This window comes from Dioscorea cayenensis, chromosome 17, assembly GCF_009730915.1.
Source record: "Dioscorea cayenensis subsp. rotundata cultivar TDr96_F1 chromosome 17, TDr96_F1_v2_PseudoChromosome.rev07_lg8_w22 25.fasta, whole genome shotgun sequence".
NCBI classification, from domain to species: Eukaryota; Viridiplantae; Streptophyta; class Magnoliopsida; order Dioscoreales; family Dioscoreaceae; genus Dioscorea; species Dioscorea cayenensis.
In genome coordinates, this window is record NC_052487.1 from 2,377,465 (window position 1) to 2,402,666 (window position 25,202).

The 25,202-nt window shown below is 32.9% G+C and overlaps 2 protein-coding genes and 1 pseudogene across 2 annotated transcripts; 2 read left to right on the forward strand and 1 right to left on the reverse strand.

The window, feature by feature from the left end:
- Window positions 1-4,280: 4,280 nt before the first annotated feature.
- On the forward strand, window positions 4,281-13,453 carry LOC120280348 (multicopper oxidase LPR1-like). Its single transcript, XM_039287161.1, has 3 exons — window positions 4,281-4,328; window positions 4,961-6,415; window positions 13,328-13,453. Exons 1-3 carry the CDS (start codon window positions 4,311-4,313, stop codon window positions 13,379-13,381), a joined length of 1,527 nt encoding a protein of 508 aa, XP_039143095.1. The 5' UTR covers window positions 4,281-4,310; the 3' UTR covers window positions 13,382-13,453.
- Window positions 13,454-13,799: 346 nt separating this feature from the next.
- Window positions 13,800-16,832, reverse strand: LOC120280349 (protein AAR2 homolog). The gene is made up of 6 exons (XM_039287162.1): window positions 16,695-16,832; window positions 16,131-16,213; window positions 15,888-15,945; window positions 15,364-15,423; window positions 14,998-15,127; window positions 13,800-14,127 (listed from the first exon to the last, which is right to left on the reverse strand). The coding sequence occupies exons 1-6, from the start codon at window positions 16,806-16,808 to the stop codon at window positions 13,883-13,885; spliced, it is 690 nt and encodes a 229-aa protein (XP_039143096.1). The 5' UTR covers window positions 16,809-16,832; the 3' UTR covers window positions 13,800-13,882.
- Window positions 16,833-19,254: 2,422 nt separating this feature from the next.
- Window positions 19,255-22,894, forward strand: LOC120280347 (annotated as a pseudogene).
- The last annotated feature ends 2,308 nt before the right edge of the window (window positions 22,895-25,202 follow it).

Sequence of the window (25,202 nt, forward strand, 5' to 3'; positions counted from 1 at the left end):
ATTAACCACCAAAACTTATATAATTAGTGATTATAATCTCAATATCAAATCTTGCACGTTGTTGTTAGTTGTTAGGAAAGTACTTCCAGCTTTGATTTAAAATTAATTGATTTTATATTGAGAATAACTTATATTGCTATTATTAGTCTTGATTTATGGATTAATTGTGTGTTTTGTTATGAAAGAATTGATTAGGCTTCTAGTTTTTTTTTTAGCTAATTAGGAATGATCTAAATTAATTACCTTAACATGAACAAGTGATAAATTTATACGTATATCATCAATATTTGTTACCAAGAATTATTTGTAATTAATTAATGCTTCAATTATCTTTAATAAATGCTTGTGTGCAACTGTGTTGAGTGCAATCCACTTTTTCAAAAAACTGTGTTGAGTGCACGTACAGGTGTAATTTAAGGTTTGCAGGTCTGCTGAGTGCATGCGTATGAGTGGACAACATATAAGAAAAAAAATTTAGAGCTTGGATTAACACCATCCAAAAGACTCAAACTAAAATCAGCAGTAGAATGTCCTTATCTATTTATTTGTTTAATAAGAATTGAAGTAAAAGGGAAGAGTAGAGAGAAATAATAAAGAAAAAATTATAATAATAAATTCATTGAAAATGGATGAAAAGCGAAAGTTTCTACTTGGGAGAAGAAAAGATATATATAATCTTCTTTTAAGTAGTTTCAGTAGAAATGATGACAAATCAGTTAGGTCTAGGGGTGTATTTGAGCCGAGCTGTTCGTGAGCGGCTCGGTGTTCGGTTCGATAAGGGCTCGTTCGTGTTCAGCTCATATTGTAAACGAGCCAAGCTTGAACATCATTTTCAAGCTCGATTATTAAACGAGCCAAGCTTGAGCAGCTGAAAGCTCGGCTCGTTTTACCTCGTGAACATAGCTCAAGAACAAGCTCGTTTGTAAGCTCGGTTGTGAACTCGTTTATATATATATATATATATATATGTATATTAAGGTGTATATGTGACTATGTCATTGTTGTCAATTTGAGTCACACATATAGGGCTCTAAACTACTATTCAAAAGCTAAGCTCGTTAAAAGCTCGGGTCAGCTAGTTCATTAAGTTAAATGAGCTTGTAAGATAAACAAGCCAAACTTGAACAACACCAAGTTCGCCTCATTAAATCTTGTGAACAACTCATTTATTGTATAATTAAAAGCTCGTTTATAGTATCATTTACAATTTTATTTGTAATTAACAATCATTAATATAATCATTTATAGTGTCATGAACAAGCTTATTTACCGGATCGTTAATAATATTACAAAAAGAAAAAAATATTTATAGATAGTTACATCACAATGTTTATTTTTGTTATTATTGTAATTATTTGTTAACTTATTTAATGAATATTTTTAACAAGCTTGAACTCAAACCTTAATGATTCCATAAACAAGCTAAAATTATTCTTTTATTAAAATGATCCTCAAACTTAAATCGAGTTGAGCCACACTTGATAATGATTCATTAAATAAGGTTTAAATGATAATTTATTAAATAGAAAAATAGAGTATAAAAAAATAGTCAAGCCTTAATCAAGCTTACGAGCCAAGTCTAAGCTTCGAATTTTTTTTAACAAGTTGAGCTCGAGCATGAAGTTCGAAATAAGCTCGATTAGAGCTCGAGCTCGGTTAAAATAGTAACGAGCCAAGTTTAAACATGAAAAATGAAGCTCGAAGAAAGCTCAGCTCGAGCTCGAACTTGATTAAATAGTAACGAGCAAAGCTTGAACAAGGCAAAGCTCTGCCCGGCTCGGCTCGTTTACAACCCTAGTTAGGTCCCCGGATAAATGCATTAGCATCACTTGGGTTACTCTCATGGGATCACAAGAATTCTAAATTTCTCTTCTCCATATTGATTGAATTTTTTGATTTAATTCTTATTTGATATAGGTTACATGCACTTACATGATAAATGTATGTTAGTTTAGTTAAGATCATTCAAAACAATATTTTTGTGGATTTAAGAATATGTTCATTTCGCATAATCTATATGATTCAGATTATAGTATGAATAAAAAAAAAACTTAGAAATCTCCATAAACCCTTGAGAATATCGCTTCAAGTGTCCCAAACATCTTTAAGGGAATGAAAGAATTAGGCAACCACACTTAGATGGCTAGAGTCGGATGTATTTATTACTAAGAATTATTTGTAATTACTGCTCTTTAAATTTATTTAATGCCCTGCAATTTTGTTGATATATAAATTTTGGAATTTTCATATGATCTCTCCCCTTGTTTTGCCATTATTATAATGTTAACCCCTCGCCTGTACGCCCTGTGCATCAATAGAAAAAATTATTCTTCAATTGATATTAATTTATGAATAATAATATTTCAAATGTAATTCTCGATTATTTATTGAGTTTTATTAGAATATAGATGTAAATCAATTTATAAATAATAAAATAGTTATATATATAATTACTTATTTATATCTTTTTGCTTATTTTTATCATTAATCAAAAACACGAAAAGTGATGCGCAAAATTATTTTGTTACAAGATACTTCTTATTATTATGACATTCTAAAAAATTTTTTAATTAGAATTAACACGTCAGTAGCATGCATATATAAGCACAAAATTATGTCTTTAATATATTTGTGTTTTTCACCATATATGAAAAAAAAAAAAGGTTAAAACCAATTATTTTACGGGGACTCAAATGCCTTAAAACTGTACAAATATAAAATTACATTCTAATCACATTTGTGCCTTTATCCTACATAAAGGTGATTTGAACTTGCTTTTTCAATGAGATACAAACACTTTGGACATGCATAGACACATTAGTTACTTAATTTTTTATTATACATGTATCATTATTTATTTATTTTTTTGAGAAAGACGACAAGCGCCGGAATTCAGGGACGAACACATAGGGGAGCAGCGCTCATCACTAAACCGTGCTCTCATCTTGCGCGAGATAGGGATCAAACTCGGAGAGCCACACTCGATGTGAATACCTTACGCAAAGGATTTGATATCAATAGACCAAATGGTCCTTGACCATGTATCATCATTCTACGTAGAAGGAAGTTTAAACTAAACTTTTCAATAGAAATTGAATACTCTACTTACAAAATCTCATATCAAATAAGGCGCAGACTTGATATTGAAGAAAATAATATACTATATAAAGTCAATGATTACAAGAATTCATCACGTTCATTTGTACCTATGCAAAATAAATATATTTCTTTAATAACTATTAAAGAAATCAAAAATCATTTCCTTTATTTGTATATGACTAGACAAGTCGTTACTTTTAATTATTTATTAAAAAATTCAAAAACCATTTCCATTGTATACGGCTAAATAAGTTGTTAGTCCTAATTATTTAAAATCAACCATATAAATTTTTTCCATTCAATTTGTTTTAACTAAAAATTAAAGAACAAGATAAATTAAGTAAAGTTTCTTCTAGATGTTTTTTTGTTTATTACAATTTTTTTTAAAGATCCTATCCCAAAAACTTTTTTTAGCTTCTTTATGTAGCATCTACGAGTAATTTCAAGACATGTTCATATTGTTTTAAATAGTTTTCTCTTAATTTGTCAATAATAAGTATCATTCCTAATGTGTTTTGGATAAATTTATTTAAATTTTTTTTATATAGTATTTACCATTTATCTCAATAATCTCAATTTAACCAAGGTCATTTTTATTGTTTTTTTAACAAGAAAATATTCTTACATATATGTCTCGGTTCTATAGAAGTAAAATTTTAATTTAAAAGATATTTTATGATTAAAAAAATCTTAGAAAAAGCTCTCTTATTTCCGGCTATCAATCAAAATTTAAACTATTCTAACGTGTCAAAATAATAAAAATAATTTAATAATAATTTAAAATTATTAAAACGAATACATACTTAAATGTCAAATTTAGTTCGGCGGAGGGGGATTGCATGTTAGGTATATAATTAAGTTACACTATTTTTTAGTAGGGTTTGGAAAGTCGGATGATTTCCCATTAAAGCTTTCTCAACAACACGGAACGCCTATATAAACCCCTTGAGGGCTTCCACTTCTCTACATCCCTTCCATTCTCCCTCTCTCCTTCTCCTCTACTTTGGCTAAAACTCAGAGCCATGGAGAAGCTTCTAATTATCTTCTTGATGTCCATATTAATGGCAATGAGAAGCTCTTGGGCTATTGATAGCGAACTCTTAGATGCTTCCCTGCTCGAGAAGTTCGTCGACGACCTCCCGGTCATGCCCAAAGTGCAGGGATTTAGAGTCAAAAACGGTGCCATTCTCCCCGGTCACCTCGCCATTGGCATGTTCGACAAGTTTTGGGTAGTCTTTTTTTAGTGCTTCCATTGTGCTTTCTCTTAGTTTTTTTTATTGAATTTCTTATGTAGGGTGTTTATTTTCAGATAAACTTATAATCAAATTCTAAAACTCACATGGCTTAATTTAAAACATGTCTCTAATTTTTTTTTTTTTTAAATGGAGGAGTTAGTCATATTTTTATTAAAAAAAATTATATAAAATAATTATGGTGTTACATCAATTAAGTTTATTCAAGTTTTATAATTTTAACATGCAATATGATATTAGGGTGGAATTATAATAGTGTTAACGAAGACACATTAATATGATTGCATTGTGTAATTATTTTAAAAACCAATATATTAGTTTTATACTAAAATATTAATATATTTCTTTTATAAATTATCATACTATCAAATAATACTATTTCAAGTAGATGTTTCATATCATTCTCAAAAATTGAAAAGTTTCTGATTCTATCACAATTTGTCTATATTTAGGAAAAAATAGAAAATAGGACCAAAATCCTTGTCCGGTGTAATAAAAAATAGTTTGAATTTATCAATAATTCTAAAAAATCATAATTTTTGTTATTATTCTATCCTTTTAAAAAGTTAGTAAAAGAAAGAAATTCAAATACTTTTTATATTTATCAGAAATTCCACAGAGATATCCCAGCGACACGTGTCTTCGCGTACGGTCTCTCAAACGAATCAGCAACCGTACCGGGCCCCACTATAGAAGCTCTCCGTGGGGTCCACACTGACGTCACCTGGGAAAACTACCTCCCTTCTCACCACATCCTCCCATGGGATCCCACCATCACCAACGCCATGCCCTCCTCCGGCGGCGTCCCCACCGTCGTCCATCTCCACGGCGGCGTCCACCCTCCTTTCTCCGACGGCAACGCCAACTCCTGGTTCACCTCAGGCTTCCGCTCCACCGGCCCAACCTGGTCTTCTCCGACCTCCTCGTACCCCAATGTCCAATCCCCCGGCAATCTCTGGTACCACGACCACGCCATGGGCCTCACCCGCGTCAACCTCCTCACCGGCCTCCTCGGCGCCTACATCCTCCGTGATCCCTACCTCGAATCACCCCTTTTCCTCCCTTCCTTCCCCTTCGATCTCAACCTCATGGTCTTCGATCGCAAATTCCGCGTCGACGGTTCCATCTACTTGAACTCCACCGGCAACAACCCTTCGATCCACCCTCAATGGCAACCCGAGTACTTCGGCGACGCCATCATCGTCAACGGCAAGGTCTGGCCTCGCCTCCACGTCCAGCGCCGGCGCTACCGCTTCCGAATCCTCAACGCCAGCAACGCTCGCTTCTTCCGCTTCTTCTTCTCCAACGCTCTCCCCTTCTTCCATATCGGATCCGACTCCACGTACCTCCCCAAACCCGTTAAGACCACCGGCTTCCTCCTCGCCCCATCCGAGATCGCCGATGTCATCGTTGACTTCTCCGACTCGCCGACTGACTCAGCGATCCTACTCAACGACGCGCCGTACCCGTTCCCCTCCGGCGAGACCGTCGACGCGACCAACAGCAAGGTGATGAAGTTCGTGATCGAACGGCAGAGATCTCCTGATGAGTCACGGATCCCGAGGCAACTCTTTGTTTTCCCTAAACCCTCGCTGCAAAGCGCTGTGAAAACGCGATACATCACGATGTACGAGTACACGAGCCCGAGTGACCAACCGACTCATCTCTATCTCAACGGGAAGGCATTCGAAGAGCCGGTGACGGAGACGCCGAAGTCAGGGACGTCTGAGATCTGGTACGTGATCAATCTAACGGGTGACAATCACCCGCTGCACATACACCTGGCCCACTTAGCAGCGCTGGAGCAACGCGAGATTTTGGAGCTGGAGAAGTTTAAGGATTGCATGACGAGGTTGAACGATGCGATCAAGTGCCACGTGGATGATCATGCGGTTGGAAAAAAGGATAAGGTGGCAAAGTATGAGAGGGGTTGGAAGAACGTGTTCAAGGTTAAGCCAGGGTTCATGACCACGATGTTGGTTCGGTTCGAGTTACTTGGACCGGGGAATACAACGTACCCGTTCGATGCCACCGCTGAACCGGGTTACGTTTACCACTGTCACGTAAGTTTCCTTTTTCCCTTATCCTTATATACCATATAAATAAATTAATAAAAAATAATAATTATATACTTATATAATAAAAGGTATATAATTATTGATTGACAATGAATACAACTGCCAACAACCAAGAGGTCAATTGGCACTAAATTTTTTACATAGGGCATTTATTTTGAGTAGACCCGGGATTAAATTCCATTTTGCATAAGGTGAGTGCACAGTTCGGTGAGCAATGCTCTCACATGCAAATTCCTGACATACTTTTAAAAATTATATAGGTTACTTTATTTATAGAATTTTTATCGCTAATAGATTTGAAAATGCAGATGGTAGATCACGAAGACAATGCCATGATGAGGCCACTGAAACTCCAGCCATAGAGATTATCATCTATTGTTATGTGATTGGTATTTTGGAGTACTTTTGTTTAAGTCATAATCGTTCTGTTGTTTGACTCTTTTTAAGTTGTATTTGGAAAATAAATTATATTATGAAAAGTTAATGGTGTTGTTTATATGGAATTTTTAATTCCTAATTCCATTAAAAATTTATTATTAAAATAAAAAATAATAATAAACTATATTAAAAAAAGGAAAAAAGAGAGGAAAAAAATACGGGGAGTTAAAAATAAATAAATAAATAAAAAGATAAGAATTAAAAAAAATTGAATTTTGGAAAAGAAGAAATCTCCCAACATACGGGGAGTTAGAAGATTTGGTGGGAAAAAAGGGAGAAGACAAAAAAGAGGGGAAGAAAAAAATACAGAGTATTCAAAAAAAAATATGGAGGGTTTGGAAGAAAAGTGAGAAGGGAGAAGAGAGGAAGAATAAAAAAAAAGACAGAGGGAGCTTATACGAAAAAAAGAGAGAAAAAAAAACAAGAGAATTGAAGAAGGAGGAGGAAGAGGAGCGGAGAAGAAAAAAAAGGGAAAGGGGACAAATAACAGATTACTCATTGGGTGAGGGAAGAAATTGGAATCTAATTACACCATGCATGCATAGATTATGATAGATGCCATGAGCTATGCCATTACATGTCTCCATATTTATAAATTGTTGTCTATGTGCATATGTTGTGCATGTCTTTTTTGTCCTTATTCTATCAATTCATGCATGCATTATTATTATTATTATTATTATTATTATTATTATTATTATTATTATTTTAAGAAAAAAAAAATAGGAACTCATGCACGTTCATCCTTGCATGCATTCTTTTTAAAAATAAAAAATAAAAAATAAAAAATAAAAAGAACTCATGCACGTTCATGCCACATGCATTTAAAGAGAAACACATGCACGCACATGGCTGAGCATGAATTTCTTTTCTCTTTCGTGCTCTCTCTCTCTCACCAACTCAAGCGAAGAAGAAGAAGAGGCATGGCGTTCTGTGCGGCGATGGCGGAGATGATCCATGCCTACACGGGGCCCTCGCCGATTGCCTTTAAGATAAGAAGATTGGAAGAGGTCACCTGATCCAAATCATTATCTTGTTCAATTCTTTGGGACTTCGGAAATTGGTTTTGTTGCACCAGATGATGCTCAGGTGTTTGCCAATGAATACAAAGAGTAAGTACTAATAGCTCGATGTCAGTGTAAGACTGTCAAATATTTTGCTAGTGCTGTGGAGGAGATATGCAAAGCTTTTGAAGAACTCCAAAAAAAGGAAGAAGGCACCAATTAATAGTGGTACATGTATGCCAAGTAAAAAATTTTGCCCAAGTTGACCTCTGTCTCTTCTCCAGTAAAGGGAAAAAAAAAATCTCACAATTAATCCTTATTGTGGTCCAGATGATCAAAATTCTATGGATGTATATGCCCTGAAAAAGAAAGTAGAGAAGGTTCTCCCAAAACGCTCTGCTGCTAGGGGAATTCCATCTCTTTGTAATACTGAGAAGGCCATGAGGATCTGATTGACAATTAATGAGCCTTTAGCTTTAATTTTTGATTGTAAAAATGCGGGTAATGGGCAGAAGGCAGTTGAGGATAATGGCTATGTAAGATCAAGGGCAATTCTTGAATCATAGGGTGAAGCAGTCAAGGTTCTGAAAGCACACAATAATCACAAATTACAGTAATAGTTGAAGGAATATTTTACTGAGGGAAGGGAAATAGTCTGATGCTTCATTTGATGGTGTTAAAAGAAAAATCTCCAGTTACTGTTTCAAGAGCCGATGCAGATGTTGCTGAAATAGAAAATAAAAAATAAAAAATAAAGGATGAGTTAAAAAAAAAAGGAGAAGAGAAAAGAAAGGAAAAAAAATTAAGGATGAGGTCATCGGTATGATACCAAAATGTAAAGGGGAGGTCATGAGTATGATTAAGAAAAAATGAAGGATAGCCCAATGGTAGGACACCAAAGTGTAAGAGTGAGGTTATGAGTTCAAATTCCTCTCTCGATAGTACTGTTTTTGTATACTGTTCATACACTATTCACCAGAGATTCTTATACTGTACATACACTGTACATCTAGGTTCTAGTACTGTTGGTACTGTTTATATATATAAAAAAGGGCGCTTATCACCTATTATTTAAAAACAAAAAATAATTAAAAAAAATGAGAAGAGGTAAAAAAAAAATAAAAAAACTCAGAAATCTCCGTAAACCCTTGAGAATATCGTTTCAAGTGTTCCAAAAGGAAACGAGAGAATTAGGCAAGATGACTAGAGTCGGATGTATTTATTACTAAGATTTATTTGTAATTACTACTGCATAATTCTATTTAATTAATGCCCTGCAATTTTGTTGATATATAAAATTTGGAATTTTCATATGATCTCTCCCTTGTTTTGTCATTATTATAATGTTGACATTTAATAGAAACTCTTATATAATACTGCTTTCGCCAAATAACCCCTCTCATGTACTCCCTGTGCATCAAAAGAAAAAAAAATTATTCTTCAATTGATATTAATTTATGAATAATAATATTTCAAATGTAATTCTTGATTATTTATTGAGTTTTATTAGAATATAGATGTAAATCAATTTATAAATAATAAAATAGTTATATATATAATGACTTATTTATATTTTTTTTTGCTTATTTTTATCATTACTTACAAAACACAAAAATGATGTCTCATTTGAAATAGTAATTATTTTGTTATATGATACTTATTATTATGACATTCCAATTTTTTTTTAAAAAAAATAGACTTAACACGTAAGTAGCGTACATATATAAGCACAAAATTATTTTTTTTAATATATTTGTGTTTTTCACCATGTATGAAAAGATGTTAAAACTAATTTTTTCACAAGGCTCAAATATCTTAAGGCTGCGTATAAATATAAAATTACGTGTACATATATAAGCACAAAATTATTTTTTTAATATATTTGTGTTTTTCACCATGCATGAAAAGATGTTAAAACTAATTTTTTCAAGGGGCTCAAATATCTTAAGGCTGTGTATAAATATAAAATTACATTCTCATCACATTTGTGCCTTCATCTTACATGAAGAATGGTTTGAACTTGTTTCCTCAATGAGATATAAACACTTAAGGCATGTATAGACATATTAGTTATTTAATTTTTCATTAGATATGTACTCTCATCTTACGTGGAAGGAAGTTTAAACTAGATTTTTCAATAGATATCCTATTTACAAAATCGGATATCAATAATATAGTACTGTTACTTCTAAACCCAAACAAAACCGGAAATTTTTTTTTTAATTAAATCAATTAATTTAAAACCTTTGCCATTTTGTAAACATCACCCGTCAAAGCTTTCTTGCTTGCCTGCCACCCCACATATAACTTACTATTCTTTCTTCAATAATAAAAAATATATCATACATAGACATTATAAATATGGAAATAACCCAAATAAGGCGCAGACTTTCTTAGCACTTGCTAAAGATGATATTAAAGAAAATAATATAATATATAAACTCAATGATTACAATAATTCATCAAGTTCAATAACAGAAAATCATATTTGTACCTATGTAAAATAAATATATTTCTTTAATAACTATTAAAAAATTCAAAAATCATTTCCATTGTATACGACTAAATAAGTCGTTAGTTTTAATTATTTATTAAAAAAATTCAAAAACCATTTCCATTGTATACGACTAAATAAGTTGTTAGTCCTAATTATTTGAAATCAACTATATAAATTTTTCCCCATTCAATTTGTTTTTATAAAAAAATTTAAAAATAAGATAAATCAAGTAAAGTTTCTTCTAGATGCTTTTTTGTTTATCTCAATTTTTTTATAAAATCCTATCCCTGAAGTTTTTTTACCCTCTTTATGTAACATCTACAAGTAATTTCAAGACATGTCCATATTGTTTTAAATAGTTTTCTCTTAACTTGGTATCATTTCTAATTTGTTTCGGATAAATTTATTTTAAATTTTTAGTATTTGGCATCCATCTCAGTATTCTCAATTTAACCAAGGTCATCTTTGTTGTTTTTAACCAGAAAATGTTCTTACATATATATTATAATTGGTCTAATAACAGTTCTATAGAACTAAAAATTTTTAATTTAAGAGATATCCTCGGTTAAAAAAAATAGTACCGTAAGCTTTTTTTATTATCGACTATCAATCAAAAATTTAAACTATTCTAACATATCAAAAATAATAAAAAAATATTTTAATAATAATTTAAAATTATTAAAACGAATACATATATACTTGAATGTCAAATTTAGTTAGGCGGAGGGGGATTGCATGTTAGGTATATAATTAAATTTCACTATTTTTTAGGGTTTGGAAAGTCAGGTAAACAGTGGATGATTTCCCATTAACGCTTTCTCAACTACACGGAACGCCTATATAAATCCCTTGAGGGCTTCCACTTCTCTACGTCCCTTCCATTCTCCCTCTCTTATCCTCTACTTAATTTGGGTAAAACCCAGAGCCATGGAGAAGCTTCTAATTATCTTCTTGATGTCCTTATTAATGACAATGAGAAGCTCTTCGGCTATTGATAATAAGCTCTTAAATGCTTCCCTGCTTGAGATGTTCGTCGACGACCTCCCGGTCATGCCCAAAGTACAAGGATTTAGCATTAGAGACCACGCTGTTCTCCCCGGTCACCTCACCATCGGCATGTTCGACAAGTTCTGGGTACGTCTTTTTCTACATCTTCCTCTCTTATTACTGAATTTCTTGCATAGAGTGTTAATTTTCATATTGCTACGGAATCAAATTTTAAAACTCATGCGGCATAATTGTGTTAATATATTAATTTTTTTTTATAAATTAGCAGCAAGCACCTATTTATTATTTTTCATTATGTTTGAAAGGTTTGAACTATAATATATTAATTTCACACGTGTACACATCTCAATTTTTTTTTAATAAAATTTTTATTTATTTTTTTATTAAAAAAATGATCTTGATTGTTGATTATACAGAATAATTATGGTGTTACATCAATTAAGTTTATTAATATTTTATAATTTTAACATGCAATATGATATTAAAGTGGAATTATAATAGTGTTAAGAAAGACACACTAAATATGATTGCACTGTGGAATTATTTACAAAAACAATATATTAGTTTTACACTAAAATATTAATAATTTTTTGTATAAATTATAATACTATCAAATAATTCTATTTCAATAATGATGTAGTTAATATTTCATATCATTCTCAAAAATTGAGAAATTTTTAATTCTATAAATATGTTATTTACTTTCAGTCTTTTATTGTTAGTTGTTTTCTCTTTATTGCACTCTTTTATTTTTATTTTTTAATAAATTGATGATTTATCTATTTTATTAAAAAAAAATATCTATATTTAAAAAAAAAATAGAAAATGACACCAACATCATTGTCCGGTGTAATAAAAAACTTTGAATTTATCAAAAATTCTAAAAAAAAATCATCATATTTATTATTCAATCCTTAATTTTATAAAGCTTTGAAAAGAAAGAAATTAAAATACCTTTTATATTTATCAGAAATTCCACAGAGATATCCCAGCGACACGTGTCTTCGCGTACGGTCTCTCAAAGGAATCAGCGACCGTACCGGGCCCCATTATAGAAGCTCTCCATGGGGTCCACACTGACGTCACATGGGAAAACCACCTCCCTTCCCACCATATCCTCTCATGGGATCCCACCATCCCCAACGCCATGCCCTCCTCCGGCACCGGCGTCCCCACCGTCGTCCATCTCCACGGCGGCGTCCACCCTCCTTTCTCCGACGGCAACGCCAACTCCTGGTTCACCTCCGGCTTCCGCTCCACCGGCCCAACCTGGTCTTCTCCGACCTCCTCGTACCCCAATGTCCAATCCCCCGGCAATCTCTGGTACCACGACCACGCCATGGGCATCACCCGCGTCAACCTCCTCACCGGCCTCCTCGGCGCCTACATCCTTCGTGATCCCTCCCTCGAATCACCCCTTTCCCTCCCTTCCTTCCCCTTCGATCTCAACCTCATGGTCTTCGATCGCAAATTCCGCGTCGACGGTTCCATCTACTTGAACTCCACCGGCAACAACCCTTCGATCCACCCTCAATGGCAACCCGAGTACTTTGGCGACACCATCATCGTCAACGGCAAGGTCTGGCCTCGTCTCCACGTCCAGCGCCGCCGCTACCGCTTCCGAATACTTTCGTGATAAAAAAATTCATTTAATTGTGAAGGTGAAATCCAGGATTTATTTGGACAGTGGGAAGAAAATTCAAAATTAAATTTTACATCTCTAAAAAGTTATCCTCTATGTAATTATATTTATTATGCATTGTTTTGTTATTACCTGGATTTGGTTGTCTATTAATTTCTCTCTGGAGGTGGTGTGCCGCGCTAGAGTATAATCCTTTTCATATGATGATGATCTAATCCTTATTATATGATCTAATTTGTAGAATATAAAAATTATATGAGTCACTTTATTTATAAAATTTTTTGTCACTAATATATTTAAAAATGCAGATAGTGGACCATGAGGACAATGCCATGATGAGGCCACTGAAACTCCAGCCATAGAGATTAATTATCATCTATTGTTGTGTGATTAGTATTTTGGGGTATTTTATTTAAATTATAATCATTCTGTTGTTTAACTTTAACTTTCTTTGGTTATATTTGGAAAATAAATTATATTATGAAATGTTAATGGTGTTTATTTCAAAAATGTTAATGGTGTAATTTTTGTTATTTATGTAAAAGTCGTTTAGTTTTGTACGTTCTCCATTTTTAATGCATTCGTGGAAAAATAAAATAAATAAAAATAAAACTCATTTACTGTGTATGATTATACAAATGGTTTATTATTATAGGTTAAAACGCAATTTTTTTTGTTGTGTTTTGCCATGATATTAAAAAAAATATATATATTATTTATTTAAGTGCTTGTATGATGTAGAGACGAATCAATATATATATTGATCTTAAGTTTTTTATAACCACAAAACCATATAAACATTGGATCTGTTTCGAATGTTCATGAAATCAAGAAAAATATCATAGAATACTCAACTTTCAAAATTAAAGTAAGGACCTTACTTTGTCAAGGTTCATTGCAGTAAGCTCTTCACCAGAAATATCCTTACGCTTAACAATTTGGGAAATTTTTGTATAGTAGCATTTATGTCTGTGTGAATCTTTTGGGGTAGTCCTGGAAAACTTGCTGCTATTTAATTGCTCCATCAATTGTTTCTCCATAACTGTTCTTGGAACATCTGGGATCAATCCAGATTCACAAGCAATTGTAATATCTCCTCCAATAGGTTCTGTGATTAAATCAGGCATTAAGCGTAAATAGCAATATATACTTTCCAACTTTGAGTAATGAAAAATAACAAAGTATAGTTGAAGAAAAGAGATATAGCTAACGGTGTGATGATAATGCTGAATAATAAGGTGCAAGAAATACATTGTAAGTTAATACTCAGCCAACCCCAAATATTTGGGACTAATGGCTTCTTGTTGTTGTACATGGTATGATAAGGTAACAATCAATAAATTATCTTCAATGTTTGCTTCAAAAGCACTTATTATTACCACCATTTACAATGGTTGACGCACGAGGTGTTAGAGGGATGGCCTTTATTGCCTAAGTTTAACACTAAAATCTTGTTTGATGATCCCAACCAGAGGACGAGAATTATAGTCAAGAAAAACATGTTTTCCTATGATTCACAATAACCCTTTAAATCCACACCATGATCAACCTATTCCAAAATTTCTGATTGTCCAAATGAGTAGGTTCAATAGAAAGGTAAACCAATTTGAAATAAATAACAGCATATGCCCTTAGTAACATAATAATGTAGTGTGGCCATCGATCTCCAGGTGGCAACAAAATAACAGAAAATAACAATTACATCATACTATCCAAGAGAACAATCATTCAGAAATCAAACATGGAACATTCTCCCCTGTGAAGTTATTCAATGCAGAGTTTAAACCATTCATTTCATCCATTTATCAGATAAAAAATTACATGTAAATGTTGAGAGTGGAAACACATATAAACAAAAAAGATAGCATGACCTACTCAACATAGAACTTGCAACAAGGACAAAAGAATTGGTCCGAGACATAAACTAATGCCACTAAATCATATATGCCACAAAACAAAGGTAACATGAAAGCATTACCAAGCCGTTCAATAGCAGTATTCGTGATGTAACTAGACAGCCGCTTCCACTCTACAAAGTGATCCAAAGCATAAGGTCCAAGTTGGTTATCAAACTCCATATGTTTCACTGCTTCAGAATACCTACACTCCTATATGTTGAGTTGAGTTCAGGACATAATCTGCTTAACAGCTCATTGCTTTAAGATGCCAACTGATGATATTAGGATATAAATGTGGACAAAAAAAGGGAACGAATCAACATATCTCACAGAAATAAAACTCGGAGTTTCATTTTTCTTATAGTAAATTCAGGTATAAACTACAGTTCTCTCACTAATATCTCAAAGTAAAATTTTCAGATGGCATGTACTAGTAGGGAAATAACCTCATCCTCTGAAATTTTCACCAAGCGCTCATCTTGGCAATGCCATCTACGAACAACTACCTGCATGGATGATGTTGTAGCCATCAATCTAATCCAGCACATGAAAGAAGGTATATAGAAATATCATAATCACAACTGAGAAGAATCAATTCACAAGCCCCATATAGGGAAGGGAAAGTGCAAAAGAGGGGGTAAAAACCAAAAAAACCAGGTCATATTTGGATCTCCAATTATTCTAAAATGCTTACTGAAAACACACAAGAAAAAATCACAATATTATTGCTCAGATCAATATCTATTTTTCTGAACCTGGCATTTCTGACTTTAGAAAAGTTTTGACAGTTTTAACTGGAATAAGAATCTCCCTATCACGTGTTTCGGCAAGAAAATGAAATTACACACACAGCAAACAAGTAGTAAAAATTAGATGTACAGGTTAGCTAATCTAAAAGTTTATTGCGAAATACAAAAATGGATGGATAATTAATTAACTAAATCATGATAGAATGTTTGAAACAAAGTACCTCAGAGTAACTTGTAGTGATAAAGAAGCCAATTGTCGGAGAGAATTCATTTCCTTCCCTATAGGTAACAAAGGGAACAAGAAAAACCAAATGAAATCCAAAACCAGTCAACCATTCATCAGGCAATAAAATAATTATTAGCATTTAAGTCTTTATAAAGGCATAAAAGAATGGAAAGCATGTTTTTTTTAATTTAAAACCAAACAACAAAACTTTTAGTGTTTATGAGTGAAGGGGATTTACTTATTCGCTGAACTATAATAGACAAAATGTGGACCAGGTGGGATCATCTTCATGCCTTTGAAATTTGGACCCACAGAGAACATCTACCAGTCACATGTAGAGCACAAAAACACACACATCCATATAAATATAAAAAAACTAGAAATTGAATATAGTACACAGGAAATGAATACTCAGAACAATCACAAAAACATTGCAAATGATGACTTCATCTTTCAACAGCAATGTGAGTAAGTTTATAATTCAATTATGTAAACTAGTAAGTAAGAGAGACATCATTCAAGAATCCTACTAGGACTTCATATATAATGTCATTTGAAACCTACAACAATCAACATCTTTCTGATAAAGTTCACAGCATCCATGCTCAACAATCAAAGCGTGACATTCAAGAACATTTGATACTTTCTAGTAAACACATCAAGAATCCAAATCAAGAACAAAGTTTTTGTGATACCAACAAGCAAGAAAATACATTTCAAAGATTTCTTTAGGGTTAGGGTTTTGAATGAGATATTGGAGAGATTCCGGAAAGGAAAGCAACAAGGGTGAATGGAGGAATACCAGGGTGTCGATGCCGAACAGGGTGAACTGGGGGACGTCGAGGAGGAGGAGAGTAGCCCCCTTCTTCACCAGCTCCAGCGCGGTCTCTTGATCCATCTGAATCCCCGACGCCATTCCTCTCTCTCTCAAGCTCAGAGAAGAGAGCATTCTAGATGATGCTTATAAAAGGAAGCGGATCCGGGCGGGTTATTGTTTGGATCCGATGAAAGATGGATCCGCTATGAATGTCGGATCCTCTTGAGATTTTGATTAACCATTTGTGTTTGCCTAAAATAGTAATTTTATTTTTTAAATCTTCAGTTTTTTAAAAAAATTATCCATTTGTGTGTGTGCCTCCTGACAATGGTCTTCGTTGGTCCAGCTTTTCTTTTTATCTTATCTATGTTGTTTTCTTTATTTTTTAAACTCTGTATTTCTCACCCCTGGTGAGGATATTAATTTGTTTATTTTCTTTGTGTGGTTGTTTCTCTTCTATATTTTTACTATATTTTATTATATTTTTTTAATAGAATTGTGATTTATTTATTTTATTAAAAAAAATCAATGATGTTATTTTATGAGTTGTTTGTCCTTTTTATTATATATTTTTTTTTATTTTTTAATAAATATGATTTATTTATTTAAAAATAAAATAGAAGGGAGTTAGAATTTTAGATAATTAATTGAGATTATATTAAAATTTTCTTGTATTTTTGACACAAAATTTTCTGGTATTTCAATCAGCATTTCAAAATTTTAAAAAAGTCATTAATAATTTATAAATATAATTATCTAATTATTTGTCTTGTGTTGTGCATGTGTTCGCAAGTGGCCACGGAATGTGCGTACGTGTGGTGTTAGTCTTGGCACGAGCGTGTACACTCGTGCGGGTGTGCTGAGTGCACGTAAATGCGAAGAGAACATTAGAATTATTCTCAATTAATGCTCTTCAAATATCTTTAATTTATGCATACGATTTTCTTCATATATATTTTTTCAAAATTTTTATGTAATCCCTCTATTCATGTGTTTATTATTACCATTATTATTTTTAAATCTATTTTATCAATATTCAATAAAAACTTTTATCATTATATATTTTTTTACGAAATGTGACGAAGCCCTACATCACCAAGCTTGTATAAATAAGGAATTATTGTTTCAATACATCGTGCTTTCATTTTGTACGAGAAATCTAATGGCAATAGCTCAAAAACACCTCTCTAAAAATTTATATTAATTTATGAATAATAAATATTTCAAATACAATTCTCAAATATTTTATAATAAAAGCTTTTTTTTAAATCATGACTCAATTATTTTCTACTTATTTTGATCATTAATCACAAAAAAATATATGTATGGTTGTTAAAATTTTAATTATTTTATTAAAAAAAAATTATCTTTAATTTAGGTTGAGAATGAAATACAAACAAATTAAATTAAATTAAATTAATTAAAAAAAATCACATCACTTGCGGTTGTTTTCTCATCACCAACATCGGAACCCCACAGAAGCCCACTAAGAATTTAGTCAACTAGTGGTCACCACACACCTTAAAGTCTAGGTTCTTGCTTAGCTGCATGCAACCCCATTGATTTCATTTTCAAAATGCCATAGTAATACTTTTTTTGAAGTTTACCAATGACCAAGAGTAATATTTGTATCCAATTCCTTGTAAATTTTTTTTTGCCAAGTAATGAAAGTTTAATTTATAAATAAAAATATATTTTAAGAGTATAAATACTAATTGTAGAGCTATAATTCTGATGCCCTAGTGTACATAGGCCCAATTCTTACTTGGTTTAGATTTGCACATGTTATTATTTTAATAACGTAGTTACTTAGTTGCTCGGTCTAAATTTATGCATGTGCTAACGAACATTTGGTCTATTGGCATCGGGTCCCTTGCGTAGAGTGTTCACCTCGAGTGTCGAACGTGGCTCCCTGAGTTCAATCCCCATCTCGCGCAAAGTAAGGGCACGGTTTAGTGGTGAGCACGGCTCCCTACGTGTTCATCGTCCCTGGGTTCCGGCGTTTGTCGTCTTTCTTGAATGAAAAAAAAATTTATGCATGTTATTATTTTTTTAATAGTGTAATTGCTCATGATGGGTGTTGAGAGTGAGAAAAAAAAAACACTTTTGAAGTTTTCAAGTTAAATAATACATTTAAAAAAATTATCTATTTTTTTTTTCATGAAAAACAATAAACTCAGTATTTAAAAAAAAACTATAAAAATATTTCATACAAAGACATCAATAATGTGAACATAAGAATAGATCATAGTCCATCCTAAGGACCACATCAAAACATAAATACTATATATATAAATTCAATGATAACAATAAATAACCACCTTAAACAATACAAAATTATACTCGTATACACATTAAATATAAATTTTTTCCTAACAATAACAAATTTAAAAAATAAAAATCATTTCAACAATTTAATAAATTTTATATATAAATAAAATTATTAAAAAATTTATATTTAGTTAGACAGTGGAGCAATAATTAAAGAGGGACTATGACTTACAAAACTAATTTCATTGTGTTTTCAGGGATTAGAAAAAAAATCCCTAAAAAATTTTCGATTAGAGCTTTCTCAATGTGAGGCCAATATAAACCCTGGACGGCTGCCCCTTCTCCAAGCCCCTTCCATTCTCTTCGTCTCTCCCTCTCCTTCTCCACTTTGGCTGAAGCTTGGAGCCATGGAGAGGCTTCTTATCTTGTTGATATCATTGTTAATGGCGATGAGAAGCTCTTGGGGCGATGATAACAAGCTCTTAAGTCCGTCCAAGCTCGAGATGTTCGTCGACGATCTTCCGATCATGCCCAAAGTGCAAGGATTCAGCGTCAGAGATGATGGTGCCCTTGTCCCTGGAAACCTCACCATCGGCATGTTCCAGAAGCTCTGGGTCAGTGTCTCTGCCCTCTCTCTCTCTCTCTCTCTCTCTCTCTCTCTCTCTCTCTCTCTCTCTCTAACTTTTCCGGCGATCTCACGGGCAGTGTCCGTCTGGATTCCGATTTCATAGGATGATTGAAGAATATTTTGAATTAAAAAAAATAAAAATAAAATTTCGTTGCAATGTTTCGTCTTTTGATTGGATTTTGTGGGAGGTTTTTTATTTTTTATTTTTTGTATTTTTTAAAATTAATCTTGGAATTGGAGGTTGTTCTCAGATTTTTGTTTGGATTTTGATGCGATTTGTGGATAAAAGTGGAATACTAACATTGTTGCTTTGTTAATTCAATAGAAAAATTGTGGTGTTACATCAATCAATTTCAGTTTTTTTTTTTTTTGTAAAAAATTATATATATATATATATTTTGGTTTTAACATATATATATATATATGTAAAAAATTGTGGTGTTACTCACACTTTAGTTGTTGTTTTGTTTAAATTATATTTAAATATATTATTCTTAGTTAAATCCTTCGTTGACTGAATGTTCAAGTCTTGATTGACTAATTTAAAGTTGAATTACGCTACAGTTCGTATTGGGTGAGATTTAACATTAGTTCAAAAATTGAACTGTATTTGAATTTTTATTTTGTCCTTTTTACTCCAAAGAAAATGTCATTAAAATTTATTTTTGAGTCTCTCATCACATTTGGCAAATGCTGCAATAGTTAATCTCTTTGATACACTATTTAAAATTTCACTTAAATTAAAATATGAAAAATAAAGTGAATGTAAAAAGTCTCTTTGATACACTATTTTTTAGTCTCTCATCACCGTGGGATTATTGCATTTATCATTAAAAAGAAATAAAGGTATTTTAACTAATTTAATGTGTAGTTCATACTCCTAGTAGGAATGTTTTGTTTGATACACAAAAAGTAGTGCACTGTGTGATTATTTTATATTAAAATATTGATAAAATAAATAGTTTCTAAATTATTGATAATACAATCATGTCGTTTTTCAAATAATTTAATAAAAAGCTTCACCCCACACTCACGTGACAGAACAAACAAAGTTTGAATATTATAATAATTATTTTAAATAACTTTCTTTATTCTTTAATTCTTTAAATACTTTAGATAAAAAAAAAGTTTCGAATAAGAAATTAAGAACTAATTCGTTATTTTTTATAATCAGAAATTCCACAGGGATCTCCCAGCGACACGTGTCTTCGCGTACGGCCTCTCAAAGGAATCAGCGACGGTGCCGGGCCCCACAATCGAAGCTCGCCGCGGGGTCCACACAGACATCACTTGGGAGAACCACCTCCCTTCCCGCCATATCCTCCCATGGGATCCCACCATCCCCACCGCCAAACCCTCCTCCGGGGGCGTTCCCACCGTCGTCCACCTCCACGGCGGCGTCCACCCTCCCTTCTCCGACGGCAACTCCAACTCCTGGTTCACCTCCGGCTTCCACTCCACCGGCCCCACCTGGTCTTCTCCGACCTCCTCCTACCCCAATGTCCAACCCCCCGGCAATCTCTGGTACCACGACCACGCCATGGGCCTCACCCGTGTCAACCTCCTCGCCGGCCTCATCGGTGCTTACATCCTCCGCGATCCCTCCCTCGAATCACCCCTTCCCCTCCCTTCCTCCCCTTTCGATCTCAACCTCATCGTCTTCGATCGCAGCTTCCGAACCGACGGCTCCATCTACATGAACTCCACCGGCAACAACCCTTCGATCCACCCCTGAATGGCAACCCGAGTACTTCGGCGACGCCATCATCGTCAACGGCAAGGCCTGGCCTCGTCTCCATGTCCAACGCCGCCGCTACCGCTTCCGGATCCTCAACGCCAGCAACGCTCGCTTCTTCCGCTTCTCCTTCTCCAACGTTCTCCCCTTCTTCCATATCGGATCCGACTCCACCTACCTCCCCAAACCCGTTAAGACCACCGGCTTCCTCCTCGCCCCATCCGAGATCGCCGATGTCATCGTTGACTTTTCCGACTCGCCGACCGACTCCGCGATCCTCCTCAACCACGCGAAGTACCCGTTCCCTTCCGGCGACCCCGTCGATGAGATCAACAGCAAAGTGATGAAATTCGTGATTGAACGGCAGAGATCTCCCGATCCGTCACGGATCCCGAGACATCTCCTCCGCTTCCCCAAACCCTCGCCGCAAAACGCTGTGAAAACGCGCTACATTACTATGTACGAGTACACGACCCCGAGCGATGAACCCACTCATCTCTATCTCAACGGCAAAGCATACGAAGAGCCGGCGACGGAGACGCCGAAGTCAGGAACGTCCGAGATCTGGCACGTGATCAATCTAACGGATGACAATCACCCGCTGCACATGCACCTGGCCCACTTATCAGTGCTGGAGCAACGCGAGATTTTGGAGCTGGAGAAGTTCAAGGATTGCATGACCAGGTTGAACGACGCGATCAAGTGCCACGTGGATAATCATGCGGTTGGAAAAAAGGATAAGGTGGCAAAGCATGAGAGGGGTTGGAAGAACGTGTTCAAGGCTCAACCCGGGTTCGTGACTACGATGTTGGTTCGGTTCAAGTTACTTGGACCGGGGAATACGACGTACCCGTTCGATGCCACCGCTGAACCGGGTTACGTTTACCACTGTCACGTGAGTTTCTTTTTTCCCTTTTTCAAATATTTTTTTTTTTTTGCACTTATATACCATATAAATAAGATAATTATAATAATAATTATATAACTATATAAATTGTAGGTTAAACACAATTAATAATAATAGATTTTAAAAAAATGTGAATTTTAATTTACACGGCATGTAAATGCTTATATTTCATTTAATGTGTTACTATGGGAACATTATAATCAATTATTTATTTAATTGGAAAAGTGAAAATCCACTCTTGTTAGCTAAACTACATAATAAAAATTTGGTTTGACTGGTTGCTAGGAAGGAAAAGTCAAAATTAATAAATCTTGAATTATTGATTATAAGTGCTTGATTAATTATGAATACAACTAAATTTAGTGGTAGGTTAGACTTTGTATGCCTCACTATGTTTGTGGAGTGTTTGTCATTAATGTATTTGAAAAATGCAGATATTGGACCATGAAGACAATGCCATGATGAGACCATTGAAACTCAAGCCATAAAGATCATCATCATCTATTGTACTGTGATTGATATTTTGGGTTAATAATGTGTGTGAGTGTGTTCAAAGTGAAACATTTAAGCATTTTAAGTCACAATGGCCCTGTTGTCTGACTTTCTTTACATATATTTAGAAAATGAATAATGTTATGGTGTAATTTTTGTTTCCTAGGCAAAAATTCTTGATTACATAAAAATATACAAATACTAACGCCCAACCAATTTTCATGTATTCAAAATTTCAAGATAAAAAGAGACTAAGGCCTTGTTTGGATTGGCTTATAAAAAAGTGTTTTTTGTTTAAGTTTGGTTGAAAGATTTTTTGAAAAGAACTTCTCGGAGTAAATTAATTATTTTTTTGTGATTTTTTAGTTTGGCACAGCTTCTCACAAGTGCTTTTCCCAAAAACATTACACGACTAGCTTTTGAAAAAAACATTTTTTTTGTTTTTTTTTTATCAACTTCTGTTTTTTTAGAAAGACCAATATAAACAAGTTTTTCTGAACAAAAAAATATTTAATTTATAACAAAAATACTTCTGGGATTTTCAAAAAACTACTCCAAACAAATCCTAAACCACAAAGCTTATACTTAGGACTTGTTTGAATTAGCTTCTGGAAAACCCAGAAGTATTTAAGCAATTCTTAGTTCAAAAAAAATTGTTTATATTGGCGTAAAAAAAAACTGAAAAATAGTTTATTTTATAAGCTAGTTATGAACAACCCCTTCTCTACCCACTGTTGTCATCAAAAGAAAAAATAGTTCTTCAATCGATATTAATTTATAAATAATAATATTTCAAATGCAATTCTTAATTATATATTGATTATTATGAGAATATAGATGAAAAATCTAATGACTTATTTATTTATTTATTTTGCTAAATTTAATTATTAATCAGTATCTTCATTAATTAATTTGTTATAAGATATATTTTTTTAAATAATTATGACATTCTAAATAATTTTTTTTTTTACAAAGTGAATAAGCATCTATATACTCACTCTGTATGAAGGGAGGTTTAAACCCATTTTTTTAATGGGACACAACAACTTTACACAAAATTTTATGTCAAATAACATGCTAATATTCCAAGCATTATATAACATATGAACACGCTGTTATTTTTAAATCCAAAACGTATATTTGAAAATTTTCAATCAAATCAATTGATTTAAACAAAATTATGCCACTTGAGTCCTTTTGCCATTTCATGAATATCACGCATTAAAGCGTGAAGAAAAGTTTAAACCCATCTTTTCAGTGGTTTACAAAACTTTTACACAAAAAACTTATACTAATTGACATGCCAGTATTCCAAATATTATATAGCGTGCTACAAAATTTTTACGTAAAGAACTTATTTAAATTGACAAAACTTTTACACAAAAAACTTATACTAATTGACATGCCAGTATTCCAAATATTATATAGCGTACTAGTATTCCAAATATTATATAGCGTGCTACAAAATTTTTACGTAAAGAACTTATTTAAATTGACAAAACTTTTACACAAAAAACTTATACTAATTGACATGCCAGTATTTCAAATATTATATAGCGTGTTACAAAATTTTTACGTAAAGAACTTATTTAAATTGATATGATGATATTCCTGACTTTATATAACATATGAACACGCTGATATTTTAAATCCAAACATAACTTTAAAAAATTTAATGATTAATCAAATCAATTGCTTTAAACACAGTCAAATCACTTGTAGTCATTTTGTCATTCGGTGAACATCACGCATCAAAGCTTTCTTGCTTACCGCCCGATAACTCACCTTTGTTTCATTAAAAATATGTTTTTTTTTATTAAAAATAAAAGATATTTCATACATAGACATTATTAATGTGGAAATAATTAAGACGTAGACTATCTTAATAATATATTCTATGAACTCAATGATTAAAATAATTAATCACGTCCAATAATATAAAATCATACTTGTACCTATACAAAAAAATTATATATTTTTAATAATAATATTTTAAAATTAAAAAGTCATTTTTATGATATATACCACTATAAAAGTCATTAGTCTTATTTATTTGAAATTGACTATATGAATCTTCTTCAATGTTTTATCAAAAGCTAAAGGATTAGATAAACTAAAAACATACGTATTACTAAATAAAGTTTCTATGAAAAACATTTTACATTTACCTCTATTTTTTTAAGGTCATTTATCTAAAGTTCTTCTACTAACTTTATATGGCATTTACCTATACGATTTTATATGGCATTTACCTATAGTTCTTCTACTAAATAAGGTCATTTTTAATCTATTTCATGTAAACTTATTTTTTATTCAGTTATTTTATAATATCCAACGCACATCTCAATATTCCCTTTTCAATTATATGTGTTCATCCATTGAGTATATTATTTTTTAACTATAAAACTTTTTTACATGTACATCATAACTTTTCTAAAAACCATTCTATAAAACTAAACT

Bases quoted from the DNA above. Each gene is read 5' to 3' on its own strand.
- LOC120280348 (XM_039287161.1), top strand. The intron at 6,416-13,327 runs GTAAGTTTCCTT...TTAAAAATGCAG, and splicing joins GTTACGTTTACCACTGTCAC to ATAGTGGACCATGAGGACAA.
- LOC120280349 (XM_039287162.1), bottom strand. From the start codon at position 16,808: ATGGCGTCGGGGATTCAGATGGATCAAGAGACCGCGCTGGAGCTGGTG. The intron at 16,214-16,694 runs GTATTCCTCCAT...TGTGACTGGTAG, and splicing joins TGTTCGGCATCGACACCCTG to ATGTTCTCTGTGGGTCCAAA. The intron at 14,128-14,997 runs GTAATGCTTTCA...ATTTAATCACAG, and splicing joins TACTGCTATTGAACGGCTTG to AACCTATTGGAGGAGATATT.